Genomic DNA, 24,473 nt, shown 5'->3' with positions numbered 1-24,473 from the left:
CGATCTCCACTCACTGTAAGCTCCGCCTCCCGGTTCACGCCATTCTCCTGCCTCAGCCTCCCGAGTAGCTGGGACTACAGGCGTCCGCCACCACGTCCGGCTAATTTTTTGTATTTGTAATAGAGACAGGGTTTCACCGTGTTAGCCAAAATGGTCTCCATCTCCTGACCTCGTGATCCGCCCCCCTCGGCCTCCCAGGTCTGCCAATTTTCTAATTGGATTTTTTTTTTAATTGCTGGGTTTTAAGACTTCTTTCTATAGTATAAATATTTTAGTTTATTTTAGATAAATAACAGCTTAACATATGACAAGCTAAGCATCAATACGTTATTAAAATATGCATGAGGATAAAAGTTATTTTATGAATATAGGAGCTACTTCTTGGTGCATAACATAATTAGTGTTCTTTATGTAAGTGACTGATTGAATGACTATACCTATTTTGATCAACTTGAAATAGTTATAGTCTTCCATACTAAGTAAGGCATTTCCATGAAGAAATGTAATATTTGGGTGTCAACAGTTTAGATGTTCAAGCTTTATTATCTTGTAAAAAATGTAAATAAATGAACAGCAAAGAATAAAAGAGAAGCAGATAAATATGTTATTGTGCCAAATACTTCATTTTACATGGAAAAACGCAAAGCTAAAATAAAGGTTAAGCTGGTTCAAGAGAGATATTTTTGCATTTGTTGCTATACGTTTTTATGCTGTATCATAAATGTATTTTCTTATGAGATATTTCTTTAAATTTAGGATGTGATTTTAAGTTAGATAAGCAAAGAAATTCTCTCAATGTTGTAAAAAACTTCCTACCCCTCAAATTTTTGGTTATACATGTAAAATCCTACTCTTAGAGATTTAGTAAAAATGTATTAAATTGTGATATCCTTGAAACAGATAGCACATTAAGGTTTGACAAACAATGTTTTATTGTATAAATGTGAGTACATTCATCATATCTTTCCTCACAGGTAGGAGGGATTGAGAAGTAAAAGGCATAATCAGAAAATAGATACCTGTGATACTTGGCAGCCAAAGAGGAACAAATGGAACTTTAGGATGCTGATGATAAAATTTACCTTTCAATTTAGAACCATAACTTTACAGACAAAATGCATAGAGAATATAATGTAATGAAAAAACTAGCTGTAAAAAAAAATTTACCTCCTATACTTACCTTACAGATTGCAACAAATAAACTATAGCAACTTATCCCTTCATCTGCTCTTTCCAGTGATATATCTGGTGGCAAAGAACATCAGGAGTCTGAAGGAGGATGGGGCAAGCAAGTTCTGGGATGTTGACTTTCCAGATTTATTTGTTATTGGTTACAGTCTTATTATTCATTCAGACCCTGTTCATAAGAACTGGAGGAAATCTGTATGGATTCTGACATTTATCAAAGAGTTATATAATAAGACATATATTACTTGACTAAGTGAAGACAACAGCTGTGATAAATGTGAGCTGGATTCTACTTTTGAATTCCAGATTATTTAATACTCACAAAGTATTACAAATTTAATATTCACTCAAATAATCGGACAGAAATAATTGAAATAAAATTTTAGTTGCAGTGTTATTGGATATAGACAGTTGGAAATATTATCTCTTAAGGCAAACTTACTGAATTTCTGAAACAACTAGCAGATTAAATAAGTGCAAAGAAACATAACTGGATACCTTTAATCTGTTTCTGTATTTACAAGGATTGCATATTCTACGTAACTCCTCTTTACCTCAAAAATATAAATAGAAAGCTTCCTTTTTGTCAGTTGCAGAGAGTCACTAATATTTTGTTTATATGCTTTAAAAACTTCTCATAACACATATATTTTTTGGTGGAGTGTTAGGAACTGTAAGAAAGCCAGCTAAATCTCAGTCAATTTTTAGCAAGGTTGAGAAATTCTCCTTACCTGATTCTAAAGTAGTAACAATCATTTCAGCACTTGACTTCCCTTCTACATATGCAGCACTAATGCTCCCAGTAAATGCAGTGATCACTACAGAATACCTTGTGAATATTTCTAAATCTTTAATTTCTATGGTTTTATTTTCTTCATTTGACTTGATGAAGGATATATTAAATTCATCATTATCTACCTATAGGAAAATATAAGTTAAAATGAAGGAAGCAGCACTTGAGATCTAAGTCACTAAAACATAATAATACAAAGCTACATGAGCTGTATTTATCTAGCCGAATTTTAATTTATTTATTTTACAATCAGACTGTTCTGGGAAGTCTAAAGTGCTATTACAACAGTTTACTAATTATTAATTATCTTAATAGTTGAAAGTAAAAGAAAAAAGCCCAACCAGACAACCACGATTAACCAACCCATTAAATAAATAAGCAAAAATCATCTTTGCAGTCAATGAAACTCTACTTTTGACTCCAATATTTTGTAGAAGAAAGCATAGAGGTTTTAGTACCTAATCACACAGGGTTCAAATCCCAGATTGGCCACTTATAGCTCCTGTAGTATTTGAGAAACCACATACACAGTCTAGTCTTTCAATCCCTGTAAAATTGGGCTAATAACATCTATTTACAGTGTTTCATTGAGATTTAAAAAGGACAGGTCTAAAGTAGCTGGCACATAGATTTCAATATTTTTTTCACCATTACCCACAAAAGGAAACACTCTTTGTAACATAATTCAGAAGATAAGACTGACAGATATAAAATATATATGTATCTTATGACTGTAATACATTTTTCAGAAATACACCATCTTTCTGAAGTACACTTTGATATTTTCTGCTCTTTTTAATTTTATTACAGCTTATTTAAAAATGCTGATGATGGCTGCAGTTTGAAAAACCCTGATTTAGCACTATGCATAGCACTGGATAATAATTAATCGTGGATGTCATAATTATTAATGTGCATAAATGAGTGTCTTTAGGCATATGAAATGTAGCTATATGATTTGTTCAAACATAGTCTGTCCTTTATGGAGGTTCTGGCCTATTCACTCCAGATATTAAGCATAGCTAAACTTGCTAGCACTAAGTAGAAGGGTTTTTCCCAGACAACCATGAGAAAATTCAAAATCCTATCATACAGACTACTCTCAGGTACCTTAATTGAAACACTTAAAACCAGGTTTTATACACAGTGAACACTTTTAAGTCCATTTTCAACTTGACCCTCCCCATGACTTTGAAATATTTTTTATTTGTTTGTTTGGTTGGTTCAATGTATTCTTTTAAAGCTCTTTGCTAAGAATATATTTTATTGATAATATGAAACACACTTATTGATTTGCACATGGTATAACTATATTGTAAATGTTGTCCTGGAAACTCATTTATAGAGATGTTTTCTGAGGTAATATAAATAAAATTAACTCAATTTTTTAAAAAAGATGTTGCTATAAAAGAAAAAAGAAACATAGTAAAAGGATGATATAAATAATACTATCGTTGCATACAGTCAAATAGATCATTCCCACCTTAAGACAGAGCAGTGGACAGAAATGCCCCACTTCTCAAAAATGAAGAAAAACAAATCAGCACAGGAATCCTATTGATCAGGAATATATGCCACTGGCAGAAAATGTGTATTTAACTAGTTGTTAACATTTAAATATCACAGAAACATATGCTTTTTGGAATTTCTCTTAAGACGGGGCTTAATTTCATGCTGAAAAAAATATTATTGAGAGGTGTGGAGATGGGAACTGTTGACCTCTGTAAAGGGGCCTGGGTCCCATTCATTGGAATCCCACTCAGTTGGCTTCACTTTGACTACTGGTTCATGTCACTTGTCTATTATAGCTATTTGAATTCTGATTTTATAGAGATGAGGTGACCTCCTCAGGATTACTTAGAAGCAGAGGTAGGATTTGAGTCCAGGTCTTTCAAGAGTCCACAGCATTCTACACTTCCACAAGGTCACTGGGTTTGATCTTACAAATTTAACTATTTATAAATTATTATTCTTCCAATGCCTTCCATTAAAACAATAGATAACAAATATCAAGCCATAAAAATATGACATGGCATGCATATATTATATCTTTAAAAATATTTAACAAAATCTGAAAGGAATTCTCAGTCCTCAAATGTGGCAGTAAAAAAGATCATTATTACCTTTCTTTATTAAACCTACTACACCTTTGTTGTTGTTAACTACTACTTGTCCACTTACCCAGGACTGAAATCACGTCTTTTTGACTCATTTTCCTTCAACCAATTCCAAGTTTGTTTGCTCATATTGTACTTGATAATCTATTATTATAAAAGTCTTTCATCATTTTTGAAGTGTGACTTTATATACATTATCAGCAATTAGACTCTGTTTCTCCTCTTCCTGCCCCACTTCCTATTTTTTCTTCTCTTCCTACCCTGCCTCTACCCTTTCCCATCTGGTGTACCCCTATTCATTCATCAAGTCCCAGAATATATTTAACCTGTTGTATGAAGTCTCCTTTATCTTCTATGCCCCCCATAACAGGAACTTTACTTTGTTAGCTTATATTCCCCGCAAAACTTCATTCCTCAAACTCTATAATTAGCTGTTTCTATTCCAGTTTGTGCCGCTGGGGTGTGAGCTACTTGACAGCAGAGCTTTATGTTTTTCATCCTTGTCTTGATGAACAGAAGCTACTCATAACAATTTGTTCAGTGAAAGAATAAAAGGAACAATGAAAATGACCATAAATGCATTAATTTCCAGCAGAATCATCTGGGATGATATTTACATTTTATAAAGTTTTCTTATAATATATCTTTAAGAATGACAACTTTTGTTTACACTTTTAAAGTTAAGAGTTTTATCTGTGTGGCTAGCTAGTATTTTGTAGAAGACAAGCTGCACAATAAGTTCCAAGTGCAATGTTATGTATTCTTCCTTAGTCTGGGAACCAATGATTCTTGAATGTTGATAATTACATATTAATGAAATGAGCTGCAGACATGCTTTATCAGAGTTGTTCACCTCTACATATCCAGCGTCTAGCACAGTTCTGGTACATTGGAAGTGTTTTAAAATATGTGAGGAAGGAAGGAAGTAAGGGAGAGAGAGAGGGAGGGAGGGAGGGAGGGAGGGAGGGAAAAAGGAAGGAAGGAAGGAAGGAAGAAAGGAAGGAAGGAAGGAAGGAAGGAAGGAAGAAAGGAAGGAAGGAAGGAAGGAAGGAAGGAAGGAAGGGAGGGAGGGAGGGAGGGAGGGAGGGAGGGAGGAAGGAAATGCCTCTATTTAATTCCAAGAATCCTAAAGAAACTGTGAATTACTAGGTTCTGTCTGAATCTGTTCTTGCTATTGTTGATCTAAAGGAGTTTTGGTAAGGCTATATTTATGTTGGCAAATTTTATTTTCTATTTAATGAGCTTCCCTTTCTCCTGTCAAGCCATTGTCAATCTGATAGTTTTAGCCAAGTCTTCGCTCTGTGAGAAGTTATTCACCGTCTTTGTGCTTCAAATTTCTTTTTTGCAAAATGAAGGTAATAATGTTTACATCAAAATATTGCTAGATAACATGCAATAAGATAATGCATAGGAAGAGACGAACATGTAACTTGTATAAAATAAGCAATTAAAATATTCGTTATCTTCCCATTCTCTCTTTCCCTTGCTCACTTTGAAACTCAGCAAGAAAGCTACAAGAATGAGATTACAAAATCATTTCTTAATATGTTTTTTTCTTCCTTTAAGCAGAATTTCCAAGGGAGAACTATTTTCATTAATAAAGTGCCTTTCATTTGACAGAATAAAGCTTTATCATTTTATAATTTGTTTCTAATGCATATTCCCAGGACATTCATCATTCATGCTAATTATTTTTGGCTAATTACGTACTAAAATCTTCACAAATATGCTCTACAAAAGGAACAGAAAATAGAGACTGAATTGGAGAACAAATACATCAATAATTCTTCAAATTTTATTTTAATGATGACAGGTCTTTTGAGATAGAAGTATTATATCTCCTTTTAAGGAATACTACAAAGACATAATAAAATGTTAAAGTTGGACAAGAGACAGAGGTAGAGAGAAAGGAGGAGAAATCACGATGTTATCCAATTTAATGCATAAGATGCTATTAGAAAACTGTGTCCAACGGGCTCAGCAAAACCCAAGCAGGGTGCAAAGGAAATACTTCCAGTCTTTATTCTGGCTAATAGTTCTGCATTATCGACATCATTGAGCATCCTATCTTACATACAGGGTTTGACTTTCATGCCTGGATTTCTGTCTAAATGACTGTCTACTCCCATTCCGTCTCTTCAGTGGCCTCTTATTTAAGTATTGATATTCCCCAGGATGCTATCTTTGGGTTGTCATCTTTGCACATTCCATAGTGAATCTCATTCACTCCTATAATTTTGACTATCTTCTAAATACTAACATTTCCCAAATCTGCAAATCCAGAATTTCTCTCCTGAGCTCCAGATCCATATTTAATACTGCCAATGTGTGTATTGACCTGGAGGACTGCCACATATTTCAAACTCAGTGTGTCTAATACTGAACTCATTCTTTTCCTCTACAGATCTGTTCCTCCTCATAATCTTATGTCATATAACTTACAATCATCCTTAATTATCCTACTCACTCACCATCATGAGTTAGTTGATTTTTCACCAAATTCTATAGATTTAGATTATTTTTCATTCTGTTTTCTTGTTACATTTCCTCTGTTCTCTTTCCTTGCCCTTTTATAGTTTCCTGTCTCCTTGCCTGATTTTGCACCCCCATACTGCTCTAAATCTGTCCTCTACACTGCAACCATACCTATCCTATACAGTAGAAATCTGTATCACCAACTGGCACCCCACTGCCCTTAACATAAAACCCTAACTCTGTAACTTGTTATATAGTTGACCTCCAAATCTAGACTCATCTCTTAGAACTTTTTTTTTAAATGCTATGACCTGGGATTGCCAAAAGACTTGATTTTTCTTGAATGAGGCTTACTTTTTTATACCCCTATTCCCATTTACCTTTTATGTTCTGCTTCACTTATTTTTCAAGACTTAGTTCTGATGTTATTTTATCTAGAAGATATTTCTCCTAATGCCTTCTTTCTTCTCATTTTGTATTATGAATCACTTTCTATTGTATGTAAACCAGATCTTTGTATTACTACCAATTCAACCACTTGTATGTGTGTATATACACATATGATATATATATTCTATATGCTGGTAATAAATATAATAATAGTGTTACTAATATTTTATATTTATTGAGCATTTATCATGTGTCAGGTAACGTTCCAAGTTCTTTATGCATGTTAACTGATTCAGTCCTCATACCCTGTTTACTACTATTAATCTTTACTTTACAGATATAGACATTGAAACACAAACACTAAAGTAATTTTCCTAGTGTCTAACAGAGCCAAAATTCAAATTCAAATAGTCTGGTTCCAAGTCTTGTATTATTAACAATTTTATACTGACTTTTACAGAAGGTAAGACATGTCTTACCGATTTGACATCAATCAGATAATATGTTGGTCCAGTAATGACAGCAGGTTCACTCCAGCTTATGCTGATGCTAAAAGGTGATGTTGCTACTACATGAACATTTTCAGGAGGACCATCTGGAGCTATGACAATAGAAAATCAATTATCTCGCTACATTAGAATTAGCACTTGCTACAGTATAATAATAGAAAAGACCATGAAAAATGGATAGTTATAATGAATTAATTTTACATTAATTTATACTTCACAGAGTGCTAAAGGCATTACCAAATAAAAAGATCCAATTATTTAAAATTAGTTACTCTACGTGAACAACTTCCACATGAAAACTTAATTAATTAAAATCATAAGTACATTATTTTAAAACTTGAAATAATACTTTGAAAGGAAAGCATTACTATTGCTAAAGTAAACCTTTTTAAACAAATAAATATTTTTCTTTTAAAACAGTTAACTTAGCAATGCTGTTTTAAGAAAACCCTTGCAGAAATGTAGTATTTAACTACAGAGAGATAGAGAAGCACAGTTGAAAATTAAAACTGGTATAATGAAAGTATACATATATTGTTTTACAAATGTAAATTGAGTTGATTTTATTGTTTTCGCTGAGGGTGGAGAATACGAAGGCGTTATTCAATTGTTCTGATCTATTATTAGAAATGCAATCTTCAAATATTTCTTGAATTCCTCATGATTCCAATTAAATCTTTAATTTGTTCTACTTTCTTAATTTGTCCTACTTTGCTATTTTTTCAGTAATGCAAAACAAGAGACAATATCTTAAAAATGTTTCTGTTTAAAATCCTTATGTGTACAATTTCAATCAGTGAAGCCACTAGGAATTAGGAGAGATAATAGTATGCAGGGAAAGATTTAGCCATAGTTAATTTCACACAGACATTAACCTAAGAACACTGCTGCACACACCTCTGTTCTTCCAGGGCCCCTAGTCAGTTCTAATGATATTAAATATTGGGAGATAAGTATTTCCCAGTATTTTCAATTTTTAAATACATATGGGCAAACATTATTGAGAAAGTACTATCCCACAGATCCTTAGAAGATATAATCTGGAAGATAAAATATTCCTTTCCTCAAATAATTCATAATCTAGCAAGAATACAAGTTGTATGATCTTGGTCAAACACCAAAATGTTTGGACCTCAGTTTCCCCATCATATGAATATTTTATAGTGCTTTAAAAGGAATTATGAAAACAAAGTATGTAAAAGTGACTAGTTCAATATTTGCCACATTGTTGTCAATTATCAAGATATCATAAAAGCTAAAGATAAAGGATAAATAGAAATAAATAACTATAAATATAATCTACAATGAGAGAGCAAAGTGATGATACAGATGGGGCAGGGTTGCAAGGTAAAGACACACTGTGAAGGTGGGAATTGCACTAGGCCTTGATAGATGCGAAGGATACAGCAGGTTTAGGGGCACTTCTATGATAAGGGGAGGATCATAGGAAAGTCACAAAGACATAAACAACAGGATCCACAGACAGATGGAGTTGTATTGATGTAGAATTGCTTATCTTGGTAATGTTATTATTTACAAGTAAAAAAAAAATATTATTTTAGGAAGGAGTCAATAAACTTCACCAGATTTCCAAAAGGATTCACGGTACAAAAAAAGATTCAGAATCCCTAAATCCAAGAAACAGAACTATTACAGAGAGACCAGTATTTATGAAGGAATAAAAATGAACAAGCCCAAGCAGTAATTTAGGAATTAAGCTAGAGAGTACTTGATTGTTATGTAAAAGAATTTGGAGTTTATTCTTTAAATAGCGGGATTCCACTGAGGTTTTTGAGAAAGGAATTATTTTTCCATTGATTTAGGAAGACAACTTAGGTAGCTATGAAAAAGTTATCTGAAGCACACTGAGTATAGATAAGCTGTTTCCAAAACGCCAAGTAAGACATGAGATCCCAAATAAGAATAGTGACAGAAGGGATAGATAAGAGGAGATGAAACCTAGAGTCACTATAGGAAGATTAATAAAAAGAACTCAGGGAATAATTTGATGTGGGTGCAAATTGAGATAGAGAAAGTAGTAAAGCTAATTCATGCATTAATATTGGTGAATTTTGACAGTTCACACCATCTCATTCAGGAACACACACTGATTTTGGTGGGGTAAGACTATGGTAGGAGATGATAAATTTGGATTTGTATTTGTTGAGTTTGAGAACCTCCAGAAGTCTGAAATGCCTACCTGGCAAATGGAAAGATGAGCTTGGAATGAGGCAAATAGGATCGGATAGGAGAAAGCTTTTGTCCTTGTTTTTAAATTGCAGATAAAAGTTGGGATGGTATAAATATGGGTAGTATATCTGGTTCAAGTGAATCACATGTTCTGAAGAGAGTCAAAAGGTTTATTTAAATACCAGATAGGTATAAGATGTTACTATCATTTGAACGTGTCCCCTCCAAAATTTAGATGTTGAAATGCAACGGCCAATGGGATGGTATGAAGAGGTGGGGCCTATAAGAGGTGAGTACATCATGAGAATGCCTCCCATGGTGAATGGGATTAAGGTCCTTATAAGAGAGGCTTCATGAAGCACTTGGATAGCTTGCCCTTCTGCTTTCCACCGTGTAAGTTCATGCATTCCTCCCCTCCAGAGGGTGCAACCCTCACCAGGTAAGCAAATCTGTCTGTGCCTTCATCTTGGACCTCCCAGCTTCCAGAACTGTGAGAAAACAAATGTCTGTTCTTACAAATTACCAAGTCTCTGATACTTTGTTATAGCAACACAAAACAGACTAAGAGATTAATAGTGGTGACAATCTTTAAACTATGAATAAGTAATTGATATTTAGAATATATTTCTTAGGCATATAACATTACGTCTATGGAATTTAGGTGCACAACTCAATCCAAAAATATTTTAATAATAACATTGACATATTTTAATAATAGTACTTGACTGTAAGCATACAGGAATCCAGAAAATACATTTTAGGAAGTTTCAGTGAACAAATACCTTTGGAGTGACAAAGATACTCTTCCTATTTGTACTTCTGAAAACTGTGCAATAATCTGAACATTGACACCCCTTACTCAAAGATCCAGTTTTATATTGCCAAGAAAACATCCAGGGGAGAGGGTGAAGAAAGGATGCTCCAGGATTCAGGGATTTGATGAGCTAAGAGGTGCTAATGATGAAGACAGAATTGGGTACACAGTTTCTCCAACAACTAAGGTATCAAGGAATCATACACATACCCTGCATAAACAGACATTTTCATTCTTTTTACTGCTAGCTTTATGATCCTAGGAAAACCGCCTCAAATTGTAGCCTAATTCATTTAGGTAATTATACATAACAGATAAGAGCTATAAGAGGTCTCCCGCCATCAGCATAATTAATTGCTTTGAAAAATATAAATATAAGATGCTTTGTGGGTTTCAATGGGCTCTCTTCTGCCTCTGACTCTATAAAAGGGGATGGGATATGAGCTATGAATAAATGTATTAAGGCTCCTTTATTGTTAATGTTTTTTGCAAAATTTGACTTCCAGCTCTGTAAGAACCAGTGTGGAGAGAAACGATTTTCTGACTGGCCACACAATTCAAGTGGTATAAAACAGGAAAATATTTTAGAGTCCCCTTGTCTTTATTATAACTAAATGTTTAGTTGGCTTTGAGAATAAACTTATGCATTCATTGAATGAATAAATATTTGTTAAGCAATTAATATGTGCTAGGCACTAGGAGGACAAAAATCCCATACAGGTGATCAAGGTAGCTTTTGATCCATCCATAAAGCTTCTACTGTTTAACCTTTTTCATTTAGTAACAGTTTACTGAACACCTATGATATGCCAGGCACTTTGGAAGTGCTGGGAATAGAGAAGAGAACCAAAGAGACAAAGACCATGGAACTTCTATTTTAACGCAATTGAGAGACAAATAGTATATATTAGAAAAATATGGATAAATGAATATATAATACACAAGTAAATTATATACCATGTTAGGAAGTCTTATGTACCATGGTGAAAAATGAGACAAGGTCATGGAAATGAGGATGCTTAAGGGTGTTACTATTTTAAATATAGTGGTCAGCACATGCCTCACTAAGCAGATAACATTTAAACAAATATTTGAAGGAGGTGAGGGAATACTGTTTGGAGAAAGAGTGTCTATGAGGAGAATGGCCCGCGTGAAGACCCTGAGGCAGGATTTCGCCTGGTATGTCCGAAGAATAACAAGGACCACAGTGAAGCTGAAGGCCAGTGAGTTGGAATGAGAATCTGAGAGAAAATGGTGGCCAGATAATGTAAGGCCATTAAGACCAGCGTTAATGTCTTCCTTTGTAAGTATGGCTATTGTGAACAAAAAGACAAACACCATGAAGTAGAAGGGGCTGTGATAGATTGTGATCCTTGGTATCTAACTCATACCAGAAACAAGGGCTAAAATTAATTACATCAAAAAGGAAAGGTCATCTCCAAAATCTATTTGATTCATGCACCTCTGTAACATATACTACTCGATGCTGTTGGAGCTATACTTTTCAACCTAACTCATTCTAGCAAGCAAGTAGAGTGGCACATTATTGTTGCCCAGACATCATGAAAAATTTATGGAGAATTTTCTGCAGCTAAGGAAGTTGTGAGATTTTTCTGCGGTAGCTTGTATCTGGAAAAAATTCTGTATCTCTGCTCTATAGTGGCTTCTTCGGGTTTCAACTGAGGACAAAGTACAAAACCATTTCCCAAGGAAACTTTGGCTTGTTGAGTATGTCTGTATGCCAGCTCAGAAAGCAATATAATGCTTTACTTTCAACTTCTCTTCTTTCACAATAAAACGTCAACGCTGCAATCATTCCTTTAATACTAGCAATCAAAGCCCTCATCAGGGAGTGTGTGACCCCAAGCAGAGCTAAAAGAAAAGTGACATTCAAAGATCATTCATGACAACACATATAATCACCTATACTACTAAATATTTTAAGTTCCTTGCACTGATCAATGATTATAAAAAAGCAAGGTATTTAGCCCCTTGCTGAGCTATGCTTTAAAGTCATTTCTTGAACTTTTCCCAAAATCGTTTTCCCTTCATTCTTCCTTTTTAAAAAGAAACCATCACTCTAAACAATGTTTGCATTTTCAATAAAGTTCTTGATAAAAGTGCCTGTCTTGTTACACAAGTTTCCTGTGTTGGATCCTTTGTCAAAAATTTCTTTCAGCATGTATTTTGCCAACTTGTATTCGTGAAGGATTAGAGCTCCTAAATCTAAACTAAAAAATAAAAGTAAACTTATATAACTGAATATATATATATATATATATATATATATATAAATAAAATATATAACAAGATATGTTTCACCTGTCTGGACCAATGAAAGATAATTGTTTGATTAATTCATAGGTAATTTAAGAGAAATATTTATGCCCATCTATTATAAAACAGCATCTAATTATTTTAGTATTGTACAATATTATACTTATATACATATACAAATTATTTTAGGCATTTTTCTTATGAAATTTAACAAAATTCTCAAAACATAATAAAATATATCCAGCATTTTCTCTGTTATCACAGCATATAGTAAACTACTACTAGTGTCACATAAGGGTGGCTACAAAATTACGTTTATGAAAGTCAACTACAAAAATAAAGGGAGCTTATGGTGGCAAAGGTATGAGGAGTTGAAAATACGCCAGTTTAAAAGCTTAGTAACTTATAAGCATCTTTGGGAGATTTTGTTTGTCTCCCCATATACTGTCACATTCTGATTTAGGATTGTTTGTGAAATGAATCTAGTCAGTAATGGGCCAAGATATCACTCTACCCTTTCTGTTATAAATCACAGCAATTTACTCAGTAGGAATGATCTATCCTTATTCTCTCATTCCCCATAATCCAATCACTTCCTCTCATAAGCACTTTCCCCCTGGTTTTCACCATAATGCATTTTCTGTAACTAACAACCATCATTTCCTGATTATCATGCTTCTATCCTTGCACAGGAATGTGGGTCTTGTGTGGGTCAGGGTCATCTTTCCCATCCATCTGTGTCTTGATGCTAAGTGTGTTAGCTGAAAGGTGAGTCTGGATAGACCATCATTTTGCTTAGTCCATATGAAAGTTTGAATGCCCCCATCCATGCCACTTTGATTAAGAACCTACAAGTTTTAGTGTGCCTAATACTATAATTTTAGAATAAGCACATTCAAAGACTTATTTGTAACTTTGCAATCTGCAGATCCCTGTAAGTCTAACTTAATAGTGGAAAATATTCTAGAAAATACTCTGTGGTTTTTAATGTACTTCGTTATGATGACTTTTCTAAAAGAATAAACATAAATGAATAAATGGTTTGACAGCAACTCACAAAACAGGAAACTTCAGCTCTATATAGCTGCAATTTAAATTGTCTGCACAACTATTTGAATTTAAGTTCAGTATAAAAAGTTTACTAAAAGGGCCTACCATCCAGGGTGTTTTAGTTTCAGGATTTGGTACACTAGGTCACCAAATTTCTAGTGACTGTCATCACTAAATGAAGGGCTCTGTTGTTTCTCAGCTACACAAATATTAACAACTTCAAGGACTACAAGTCGACTTTGCCTCAGCACATCTGGACAAATTAACACTGAGTGTTAGATGTCTCTCAGAATTAGAAGAAATCCAACAGGCTGGTGGATTCCTGTGTCTTAAGCAATTCAGGGCATCAAGTGCCCTGAAGTAGCTCTGCAATTGGATTCATTATATTTCCACACAGCAAGAGTATCTCAGGACATTTTCCTGTCCACTGGTTAAAACACTTTGATAACTGGCTATGCTTTTGTAGTTTGGATGTTTTCCTAGAGCCCAGTGATTTTGCTGACCAAAATGCAACACCACTGTTGGTGTAGGAAATATTTCCTGTCATTTTATAAGATGTTAATTGTGTTTTCTAATTAGATTTCCTAACAGCAAGGTGGTGCTGCAGAGGGTATAGTACAATGGTGTTACAAATACAGCAAGCCTAAGAATTTGTCAGATTAGATTCATGAGTACTAAGAATGATTCATGGATGTTCATAGTATTAGACCTCACTGCATGATCATCTTATTTGATGCTTAAATGAGTTATTTTCTGACTAATTTCAGACTGGCTTAAGTTGGAAAAAAATACAAAATACAAAGAAAACCTCTCAGTTTCAATACTGGCCATGCCCGGTAAGAATGAAAATACTCTAATAACTACTATTACTTTAGAATCAGATAATACATATTTTCTGAGAATAGCATCATGTTTATAAAACAACTTTTTACAACAGTGGTCCTCAAAATGTGTCTCCAGGCGAGCAGCATCAACATCACTGGGGAAGCCATAGAAAAGCAGTTTCTGAGGCACTACCCTAGACTTACTGAATCAGAAACCGTGAGTGTGGGGCTCAGTCCTCCAGGTGTTTGTAATGATTATAGCTCAAGTTTAAGAACCACTGCTCTATAATGTCAACATGCCATTTGAAGAAATAGTGACGCTGCCCTTCAGATTAGATGACCAATGATTACAACTCTTAGAAATAAGGGTGGAAAAAGGGGATTTAATTATTCCTTCTGTGAAGACTAGGGAAGCAGATATAAAGGAAGTTTGGGAGCTGGTAATCAACATGGAAACATGTATCAAGCCATCAAATTCTCCACAGACTGGTCTCTTCCTACCTTTCATTCTATTTTAATTCTGGATAAACTATGAAGAGGGTTCTCCCTACTCACTTCCTCCCATCCCAAAGTTTCTAGAATAATAACAGGTCAGCATGTTCCATTAGAGCATAAAATGTCACCGCTTTCATGCTACCATGAAGCTCTGCATTGGAACAACCTGGAATAATTCAGGTTAGGCCATCGCCATAATGGAGTCTTAGGGCCAGGATAAATGTTGCTATTTTCTTCTCATATTCATTTGTATGCAGGCATAATTGGGGTAAAAAATATCTAGGATATTATTAAAGAAAAATAAAAACCAAGGGTATCAGAAACCTCAAAAGTATAATTTCGAGGTGTGTGTCAAAATTCTCACTCAATTTGTCTTGGGAGATGATTGGACAGTTGGATAACTTCTCTATGTGATATTAGCCTGTACCTCTCCATCTCTTGGTACTTGTCTACAACACTGAGGCTTTGCTCAAGTCCTAGTCAAGATCTAAGAGTGCAGACTCTGTGCTAGAAATAAAGGCTTATGAATGAATTAATGTTTTAAGTACTTAGAATAGTACCAGCACATAGCAAACACCCAATAAGGTAAGTCATTGCTAATAGTCTTCACTGTGCAGCCTAGGGCTCTCAATTTATTTACTAGGCATGAACAAAAAGTGACCAAGACACCATACATAGTAATCCTAGGATTTTTCTATAATTTGGAATTTTCATAGTTAAATCAGAATTTTCTCTACTTTCTTAGTAAATGCAGAAGAAATGGGAGCTGAAATTTTGCTGACGTAGGGCCTAATGCTGAGCTAGAACTTAGAACTGAGGTTAAAGACAAAAATTCACAATGCATTACACCTACTTTATGCTTCTTGCTGAATGAACAGAAAGAAGATTCTCAGAAGCATAAAAGTTAATTCAATTCAACATGAAATTTAGTTTGAGATCCTGGAGAAAATAGGAGAATTCATTTGAAGTTTAAAAAGATAAAATACAGCTAAGTTATAAATGGGGAGAAAATTTCCTCCCCTTTTTCCTTTATGAAAAGCAGACTTTCTAAAATATTGATGATTTTTTTAAAAAAAACAGTGATAATCCTTATACTTTTCTCTGTTGGATTTTTAGTGATTTTGCTACAACTTTCCCCTTGCTTATGTAAATAGGATTTCAAAACAAGTATTTTTATTTTAATTCTAGAATATTTGCATCATAACCTAGCATAAGGTCTTTTGACATCAGATATATAGTTGAATGCTTTGTTACTTTAATATTATATGCTTTTTATCATTTCCTTTAAATTATGATTTCACCCATATATCTCTTCTTTGTAATCACACTTAGCATTCCAAATTTAAACATCATTCTTCCCCTTTGTTCTTTCATGGACCATCAACCTATTATAATTCTGTCTCACTATACATATTTATTACCAGCTCATTATCTCAGTTAATCATTTAGATATTTTTAATGCTTCTCCAATCTATTCTGAATTGGGCGTTTATTATTTTCCTTCACTGTTTGAAATATTTCTAAATGCAATAATTATTTCTTTCCTATATGCAATAATTCATATTTCTTATACACAATAGGAATATTTCATATATGCAATTATTTATATTTCTTATGTTAATTAATGAAAAGAAAAGTCACAAAATGATCAACAATATAAAATAAACTGGTTTTGTGAAATAAAAGAAGCTGAATATATCAAACATGAAAAGCAACTGGCCAGGAGAATTTTGATTTTGGCAGTAACAATGCAAGTATTTGAAAGACAAGATTTAGACCAAAAATACTGAAAAAAATCAGTATGAATTATTTTAAAATGTGGAGAATTTTGACACTGTAATACTTTAACAATAAAGTCAAATGCCTTTCTTCCACATTCATAAAAAGTCTTAGATTAAAAGTAGGCACGGGGGACAGAAAGGTACATAAGACATGCTCAGCTGGCTATTTCTGCTTTTAAGGAACTCAAAGTCCCACAAAAGAAAGAGAGAGAAATAACTATGATGCAATATGCTCACTTGTTGAGAAACAAGTTTTGGGAGATGGGACTGGAAATAAGGATTTCTGAAAGGCTTCTCAAAAGAGATACTTAAAAACATAGCGAAAAGATAGCTGGTCACCAGAAAAGGAGGAAAGAAAGGACAATAAGAAAGAACAGCAAAGATTCTGGACCATAAAGGAGAAAGAATAGTGCCTGTATGAGAAATATAAACCAAATCATAAGTGACCTTGTAGAGCTTACTAATGGGCATAGTTTTAACATGCAGGCAAATAGAAAATGATCAAAGATTTTCAGCAGAGGAACATCACGGTCAGGCAGGTGTATTGAAATGCTGAGTTCAGATGAGTGGTAGAAAACGAGAGCAGAAAGACTATTTAGATCTCTTTTGTAATCATCTAAGAGATAAATGTAAAAGTCTGGATTTAGAGACACTTGAAAAGAAAAATAAACAAATACAAGAGATATTTAGAAGGTAAATACAGTAGGACTCAGGTTTTGCCTTGTGGGGGATGAGAGTAGGTAAAAAGAACTAAAAATGATTTCTAGGTAACTAGTTTGAAGAACTAGATGAATAATGGTGTGGCAAACTAAGACACGGAACACATAGAAAGGAAAAGACTTGCAAGAGAAGGTGGCAATATGGAATTTGAGATGTCTATGGGAATCTAAGTGGTTATACCAATAACTTCAATATTCAGGCCTAGAGGACAGAGAAGTTGTCTTGAATTACCCATTAGGGAGTCCTGCGCAACCAATTTAGAAGACTTTCAACAGCATCTAACTAATTTTGCAGAAGTGCAACCATCATGTCTAGAATAAATGATATTTATTTTCTCTAGTGGCAGCAAGATGGAGCCCATTTTAATACTGCACTGCCACCAAATGAACTTCTAAATGTCTTGAATTATAGATTCCTATTTATTTACGGCTAAAATCACTTCTTAACATGATATAATTGCTTCTTTATAAAAATGATAATTTCTATCTCTGTTACTATAACATTTATCACATAGGTGCATTACACAGTTTAGAAGAAACTAAGAAAAACAACCAAATATACAGTAACACATTATTTCTAATTTTAAATAATGTTAAATTGTACTTTGCCCTCTATTTAGTTTTTCTTCTTTTCAGATCATAAAGTTGCATTCCTTAGAAACTTCTTTGATGAGGCATGTTTTGTTGAATTTTTTTTTAACCTAACAGATGTTTGGGTAGTTAAAATTCCTCATGAGTATGGTATCCTGTGGTTTTCACAACCTAAGTGTTACCCCAGGAATTTTCCTTTCTTGCTGTCTTCCAGTCTTGGTGGTCTATAGGAGATGCACATTACGAGAGTCCCATTTCGTTCCGTACTAATTTCACACCCACACTCCTTTAAAGTTGTACATTTCCTCAGCATTAAGTATCTATTGTGCACTACAGAGACATTTAACAGCTTTTGACTTTACATTGGATACACACACCACTCAAACTGCTTTTGACTTTAAAGATAATCAGAAAAGTAGATGAGTAAAATAATTTTCAAGACTATAATGTTTCAAGTTAAATATTTCTGCCATTTTAAGAAAAATTCATGCTTATATTTGTATCTATACACTCTGAGCATGCAGTAGAATTATGGCTATTATACGGAGTAGTTGAGGACAAAACAATTTGGCTTCAATGATCTAGGTAAGAGCATGTGAGAGAAAGAATGGTTAGCTTGAGTTGGTTGAACATTGTTTCCCTTATTTATTCTGTTTTACGGGTGTACATTCAGATTCACAGGGCAATCCAATTTAAATCTCAGCTTGCATTCTGACTTTTCTCCCTGCTCTTCCATTCTGATGCTCTTCGTTATGGGCTCAGATAGTTAATGATAACATGTTTTCTGATTATATAATCCATTGTAGAAAATTTTTTAATATTTGTTATTAAAACTAGGTGGTCTTTTATTTGAGTTACTCAAATTTTAAACAATTTGATTTCAAACTACCCATTAATCAATAACTCTTTATCGAGAAGATCCAGGTTTTGACAAGATGTTCTATCAGTAAGTGCTTGAGTACAACTTTATGTCATTAGGATAAAATGCAGTTCTCTGAGACAGTTATTTTGTGCTATTTTATATTGTTGTTTAGTCTTTTCTGTAATTCAGAGAAAGAGTTATTGTTTTATCTTATATCATTAAACAATATACCGCATTTGTATTTTATTTTTGAGACGGGGTCTGGCTTTGTCACCCAGGCTAGAGTGCAGTGGTGCAATCTTGGCTCGTTGCAAGCTCCATCTCCCAGGTTCAAGAGATTCTCCAGCCTCAGCCTCCCAAGTAGCTGGGATTATAGGTGCCCACCACTATGTCCAGTTAATTTTTTTGTGTGTTTTTAGAAGAGACAGGGTTTCACCACGTTGGAAAGGCTGGTTTCAAATTCCTGACCTCAAACGATCTGCCCACATCGCCTCCCAAAGTGCTGGGATCACAGGCATGAGCCACCACATGACCCATGCCACATTTTTGAGTCAATTATACATAATACAAAACTTATTGATTTTCTTCATCCAAATTATTTTTTGAGTTTGAAAAATGGCCATTATATTTTCATCTTTGTTATGCAGAAGCAACATCTATGAATGCCTTATTTTTAATATTAAAAGGATTATTGCTCTTCAAGACTTTTGTTGCTTAACTGTTCTAATTTCTTTTATTCTTACGTTATTTCACCATATATATTATGTTGCAATAAAATATGCAGTGTATTTTTGTCTTTTGTATCAAATATAATCTCAAATTATCTCTTCCTGACTTAATATAATAAATAGAACTTTTATTTTGATGTATACTTATGAAATTTGGAAATTCAAATGTACAATATTTATCATTAGAAAAATGTCTTCTATTCCATTGGAAGCAAACATTTCCTCCATTCTTGAAACTGAAAGAAGAGTATCCAACTCATTGTCAAAACTTAAACAATTATTCTCACCCACATGTGACTACTTAGTTGAAAAGCTGTGAGTTTTGAGAATACAGTCATATGTTTGTTATCACAAAATTGAAAAATATAAATCTTTTCATCTTTCTCTCCTAATCACAGTGGTAGAAAGTCCATTTTTTTCTGCATCCCCTGGAAATAAAATATGGCCATAGAACTTAAAAGGGGGTAAGAAGTGGAGGAAATGGGGTGGAAATAATGATATTCAAGTGGAAAGACTTGAGAATGTAGGATTATTTAGAAATCCAGCTTTTCAGTTTCATTTACCAACTTCTGAACTGATCATGTTATATGTTAGTTTATGCTAATTAAACATCTTATATAATAGTGTCAAGTGTGCTTGCAAGGGACTGTGCATTTAAAAAGTTCACTTCCTGTCTCAGTGTGGTAATTAGAAGCAGGTACTCCTCAGTGAGATACTCAGAATGGGAACCCTTAGTGGCAGCAGGCACAAAGGCACAGGCATATTTTAATCAAAGGTTACAAATCAGCTGTCCACAAGTCAGATCTAGGCTACTGATGTATTTGGTTCCAATCTCTGGGCATTTACTTATTTCTGTTTTCTAGTTATATTAGAATAGTTATTTCTTGACAAAATCATCAGGTTCAAAATAACCATACCTACTGACTAACCCCAAAGTAAACTGAATTTTTTCCATATTTTTGCTATCTTTGTGATAGCATCATCATCCTTGTCATCACCTGCAATGGAAAACAATCTTTCTTGTCCTACCCACTAGAACTTATTCAATCAAATTTCTCTCATTCAGGGAATATTTATAGAGTACTTCCTGGTACTGGGAACTATTCTAGACAATAAGGAAATATGGGTGGGATGGTGGCTCATGCTTGTAATCTTAGCACTTTGGGAGGCCAGGGCAGGAGGATCACTTGAGCCCAAGAGTTCAAGACCAGCTTGGGCAACATAGTGAGATCTCATCTATATCAAAAAAATTTTAAAAAATTTAGCCAGTCACAGTGGCATGTGCCTGTAGTCTCAGCTACTTGGAAGGCTGAGGTGGGAGGATTACTTGAGTCCAGGAGGTCAAGGCTGTGGTAAGCTGTGATCATGCCCCTGCACTCCAGCCTGTGTGAAAGAATGAGATCTTACCACAAAAAAAAAGCAATAGTAATGATCAAGGCAGACCCTAAACACAAGCAAATAAAAGTGATCATGTAATTATAAATATTCATTAAAATAACGTGATATTATATAAGATTACTGCATGACTATTTTAACTATTTTTAGATTGAGTGGTCAGGGAAATTCATTCTGAGCAGAGATCATTTAAGTAGAGATCTATGTTATAAGAAGCTGCTCCTGTGAAGAAGGAGGTGGAAGAATATTTTGGTCAAAAGAAACAGGGAACGCAAAGGTGCAAATTCTAAGAATTTATTTTGTGTAAGCAAAAAAAAAAAAAAAAAACTTCTTGTATGAGTGAAAGACAATGGTAAGGGGGAACATGGCTATAAATAATGTTAAAGTTTAAGGTAAGAGCCAGGTCATATAGGGCTTGTTAACCATGATAAGAAATGTAAAATTTATTCTAAGAGCCATGGGAGTTCATTGGATAGTTTTAAGCAAGAAAGTGACATCATCTGCTTTAGGCTGAAAAAGACCAGTCTGGCAGTGTAAGAGGCTAGTTAGGCTAGTGATGTGGGAGCAGTAATGAAGAGCTGGACTAATGTAATAGTAATGCAAATGGAGGAATTGGATTAGATAGTGTGGTTGAAATGAATCATGGGCAAGATTGAGGGGGAAAAGAACAGTGCCTGGATTTTCATTTTCTGCAAACAGATAAATAATGGTATGAGAAGGTTTGGTATTTGATCATGCTAATTTAGAGAAGTACATTCAACACACAAGCCCAGTGATTAGTTGATCAGGCAGATATACTGATCGGGAGATCTAGGAGCATTCAGGACTGGATATAGTATTTGAGAATAATCGAGATGTAAGTAGACTTTAAAGCCATAGACCAGAATAAGAGCAGTTAGGGTAAAATCTCCTTGGGGTTGTGTGTTGATAAAGAAAAAAGGACCGAGTATAGCTCTCTCATCTCTCCAATGCTTACAGTTAAAAAACAACTATTTGCTGAGAATAATTCAGCAAAGAGGACTAAGAAGGAACTACCAGGAAGGTAGGAGAAAAAACAGAAGGGCATACCTTACAGAAACCAAGTGTCAAAGTACCAAAAAGAGAAAAGGTTGGACAATTGTGTCAAAGGCTGAGTTGTCAGGATACCACCTCAAATGTTGAATTATATTAACAGACATTTATTGAACATTTACTATTACAAACATTATGCCAGATACTCTGGGAAATTATAACAAGAGACACAATTGGTGGCCTAGAAAATAAAGCCCTCTAGATCAAAGTTTATTTCACTATCTATATCTATAAGTGCTAACATGGTATTTGTCACTGAAAATTTATGTCTGTGTGTGTGTAGGTATATTATTATGCTAATAAGTATCAAAAATGTTTAAGAACATGTGATTTGGATTTGAAAGGAATCATCCTTTAAAAGCCTCAGTCAGGATAGGAAGATGATAATATAAAGTCTATATCTGAAGGGTTTATATGAGATGGGTGGCCTGGCAAACCTGAAATTTGCTCTGGAGGGCTGGGGCAGAAATGGCATTTCAGAGAATGCAGTCATTCCCCAGAGCTCTGGCTTGCAGGACTTGATTTGCAACTTATTTATGTTGCATAGAAACCATCACAATTCTATGTAGACAGAGTTCAGGATAAGGAATATAAATTTATTTACTTAATTATGGTTAATTATATTCTCCAAGCAAGCAGGGCAAACAGTTAACTATAAACATAAAACCTACGTTGCAAGACCAATCTTTACTTATAGATTGATGGTTTGCATGGAAAAGCATTTAAAATCCTGAAAGATGTATAGATGGCAAAATAATTTCGAGTATTTGTGTTTCTTCTCTGTATTTTTTTCTTCTTCCTATCTCAAGCTGGGAGTTGAATGCTTGATATTTCTTTGCCTCAGAATTTTGTGCAGTTGAAAAATACAAGCTGAAAAATTACTTGCAGACAGATCAGTCAGGGTTATTGTGGTCACGTGTGTTTGTGTGTAAGTTTGAAGTCACTGAAAAGGTCGTAAAGTTGGGCTTAAAAGCAGCAGAGCCTCCAAATATGAAAAAAAAGAATGTGGGCCTGGGTCAAGGGCATTAGATGATAATCAGTATGGCTTAATGGTAGAGCATCAGAGAAGCTTCCCACAATGCACTGTTGCAATATGAGATTCTAGGACGTTGGCACAACTTTGGGAGTTTGAGAAAAGTCCTAATAATGACTAACATTGAATTTCTCTTTGGGTTTCAACTAAATTAAAAATAAACATGTTGTTATATATGTTAGTGTCCTCAGTTATTTCTATGTTCAGTGATTTTACACACAATTAGATTAAGTATAAAGCATAATATATAGACAGATACAGAATATAACAGAAATCAATATGTATATGTCAGGACAATACTCACGGCCAGGCAGAGTTTGTGTAGAAATCCAATTTGAAGCATTGCCATAGCCAGCATTGGTGCTGGCAGCCACTTGGAATCTATACCATCTAAATTTCTTTAATCCATATACTGTTTCTTCAGTTAAGTTAGCTTCATAGAGGTATTGAATTTTTTGATATTCAACACATTCTTTGGATTCCCATTCTCTGCATTTTTGAGCACGAAGCTGAGTGGTAATTTTGTAATTTTGAAAGTAGCCAAGGATAGTGTCAGGTCTTATCCATGTCAGTGTTGCACTAGTTGACTGTACATCAGAAAAAGCAATATTTGTGGGAACACTGGGAACTAAAAATTAAAGGGAAAAATTAAGCGCAGTTACAATTACCAAACACTTTGTAAACAGAAGAAAGAATAGAATTCTATTATGAAGCAGCTAGTAGAGATCTGTCAAATTACTATAGCATTTAGATTAATTATTCCCACACTTAATGAGAAGAACCTTAGAGTGATGCTTCCAGGACCACCATTTTAAAAGGGTAGAGGGCAAAATAATTGTAATTTATTAATTCTTAATTTTGCTTCCAAATTCAATCATAAGTGGCTTATATAAACAAACTTTGGCTTCAAATAGAACTACTTCACTGTTACAAAGGAAAACTATATGCTCATGTCATCCTAAGGACTTCCCTAGGTATGGTTTGAGTTTGTATTATTCAGTTCCAAGGGAAGATATTTGTGTATTTAAATGTCTAAATAAACACAAACACATCTTATACCTAGTAAATGTTGATTATAAAACCATTTTAAATAAACAATATTACTGACAGTTTTTAATGTATATAATTCATCTATTTTTTATTTTATCTCAGGTATATTTAGAATTAACAC

The 24,473-nt window shown here is 34.1% G+C and overlaps 1 protein-coding gene across 1 annotated transcript in view; it reads right to left on the bottom strand.

Annotated features, from left to right (window-relative positions):
- Positions 1 to 24,473, bottom strand: part of PTPRQ (protein tyrosine phosphatase receptor type Q) — a 216,970-nt gene that overhangs the window by 65,215 nt on the left and 127,282 nt on the right. Inside the window, exons 26-28 of the mRNA XM_073020970.1 lie at positions 23,607 to 23,930; positions 7,443 to 7,564; positions 1,920 to 2,106 (exon numbers count right to left, since the gene is read on the bottom strand). Coding sequence (XP_072877071.1) covers positions 1,920 to 2,106; positions 7,443 to 7,564; positions 23,607 to 23,930 — 633 coding nt within the window. The remainder of the gene's footprint in view (positions 1 to 1,919; positions 2,107 to 7,442; positions 7,565 to 23,606; positions 23,931 to 24,473) is intronic.

The sequence above is a fragment of the Chlorocebus sabaeus genome, chromosome 11 (genome assembly GCF_047675955.1).
Source record: "Chlorocebus sabaeus isolate Y175 chromosome 11, mChlSab1.0.hap1, whole genome shotgun sequence".
Taxonomy (NCBI): domain Eukaryota; kingdom Metazoa; phylum Chordata; class Mammalia; order Primates; family Cercopithecidae; genus Chlorocebus; species Chlorocebus sabaeus.
This window is presented reverse-complemented; position numbering and strand designations above follow the sequence as displayed.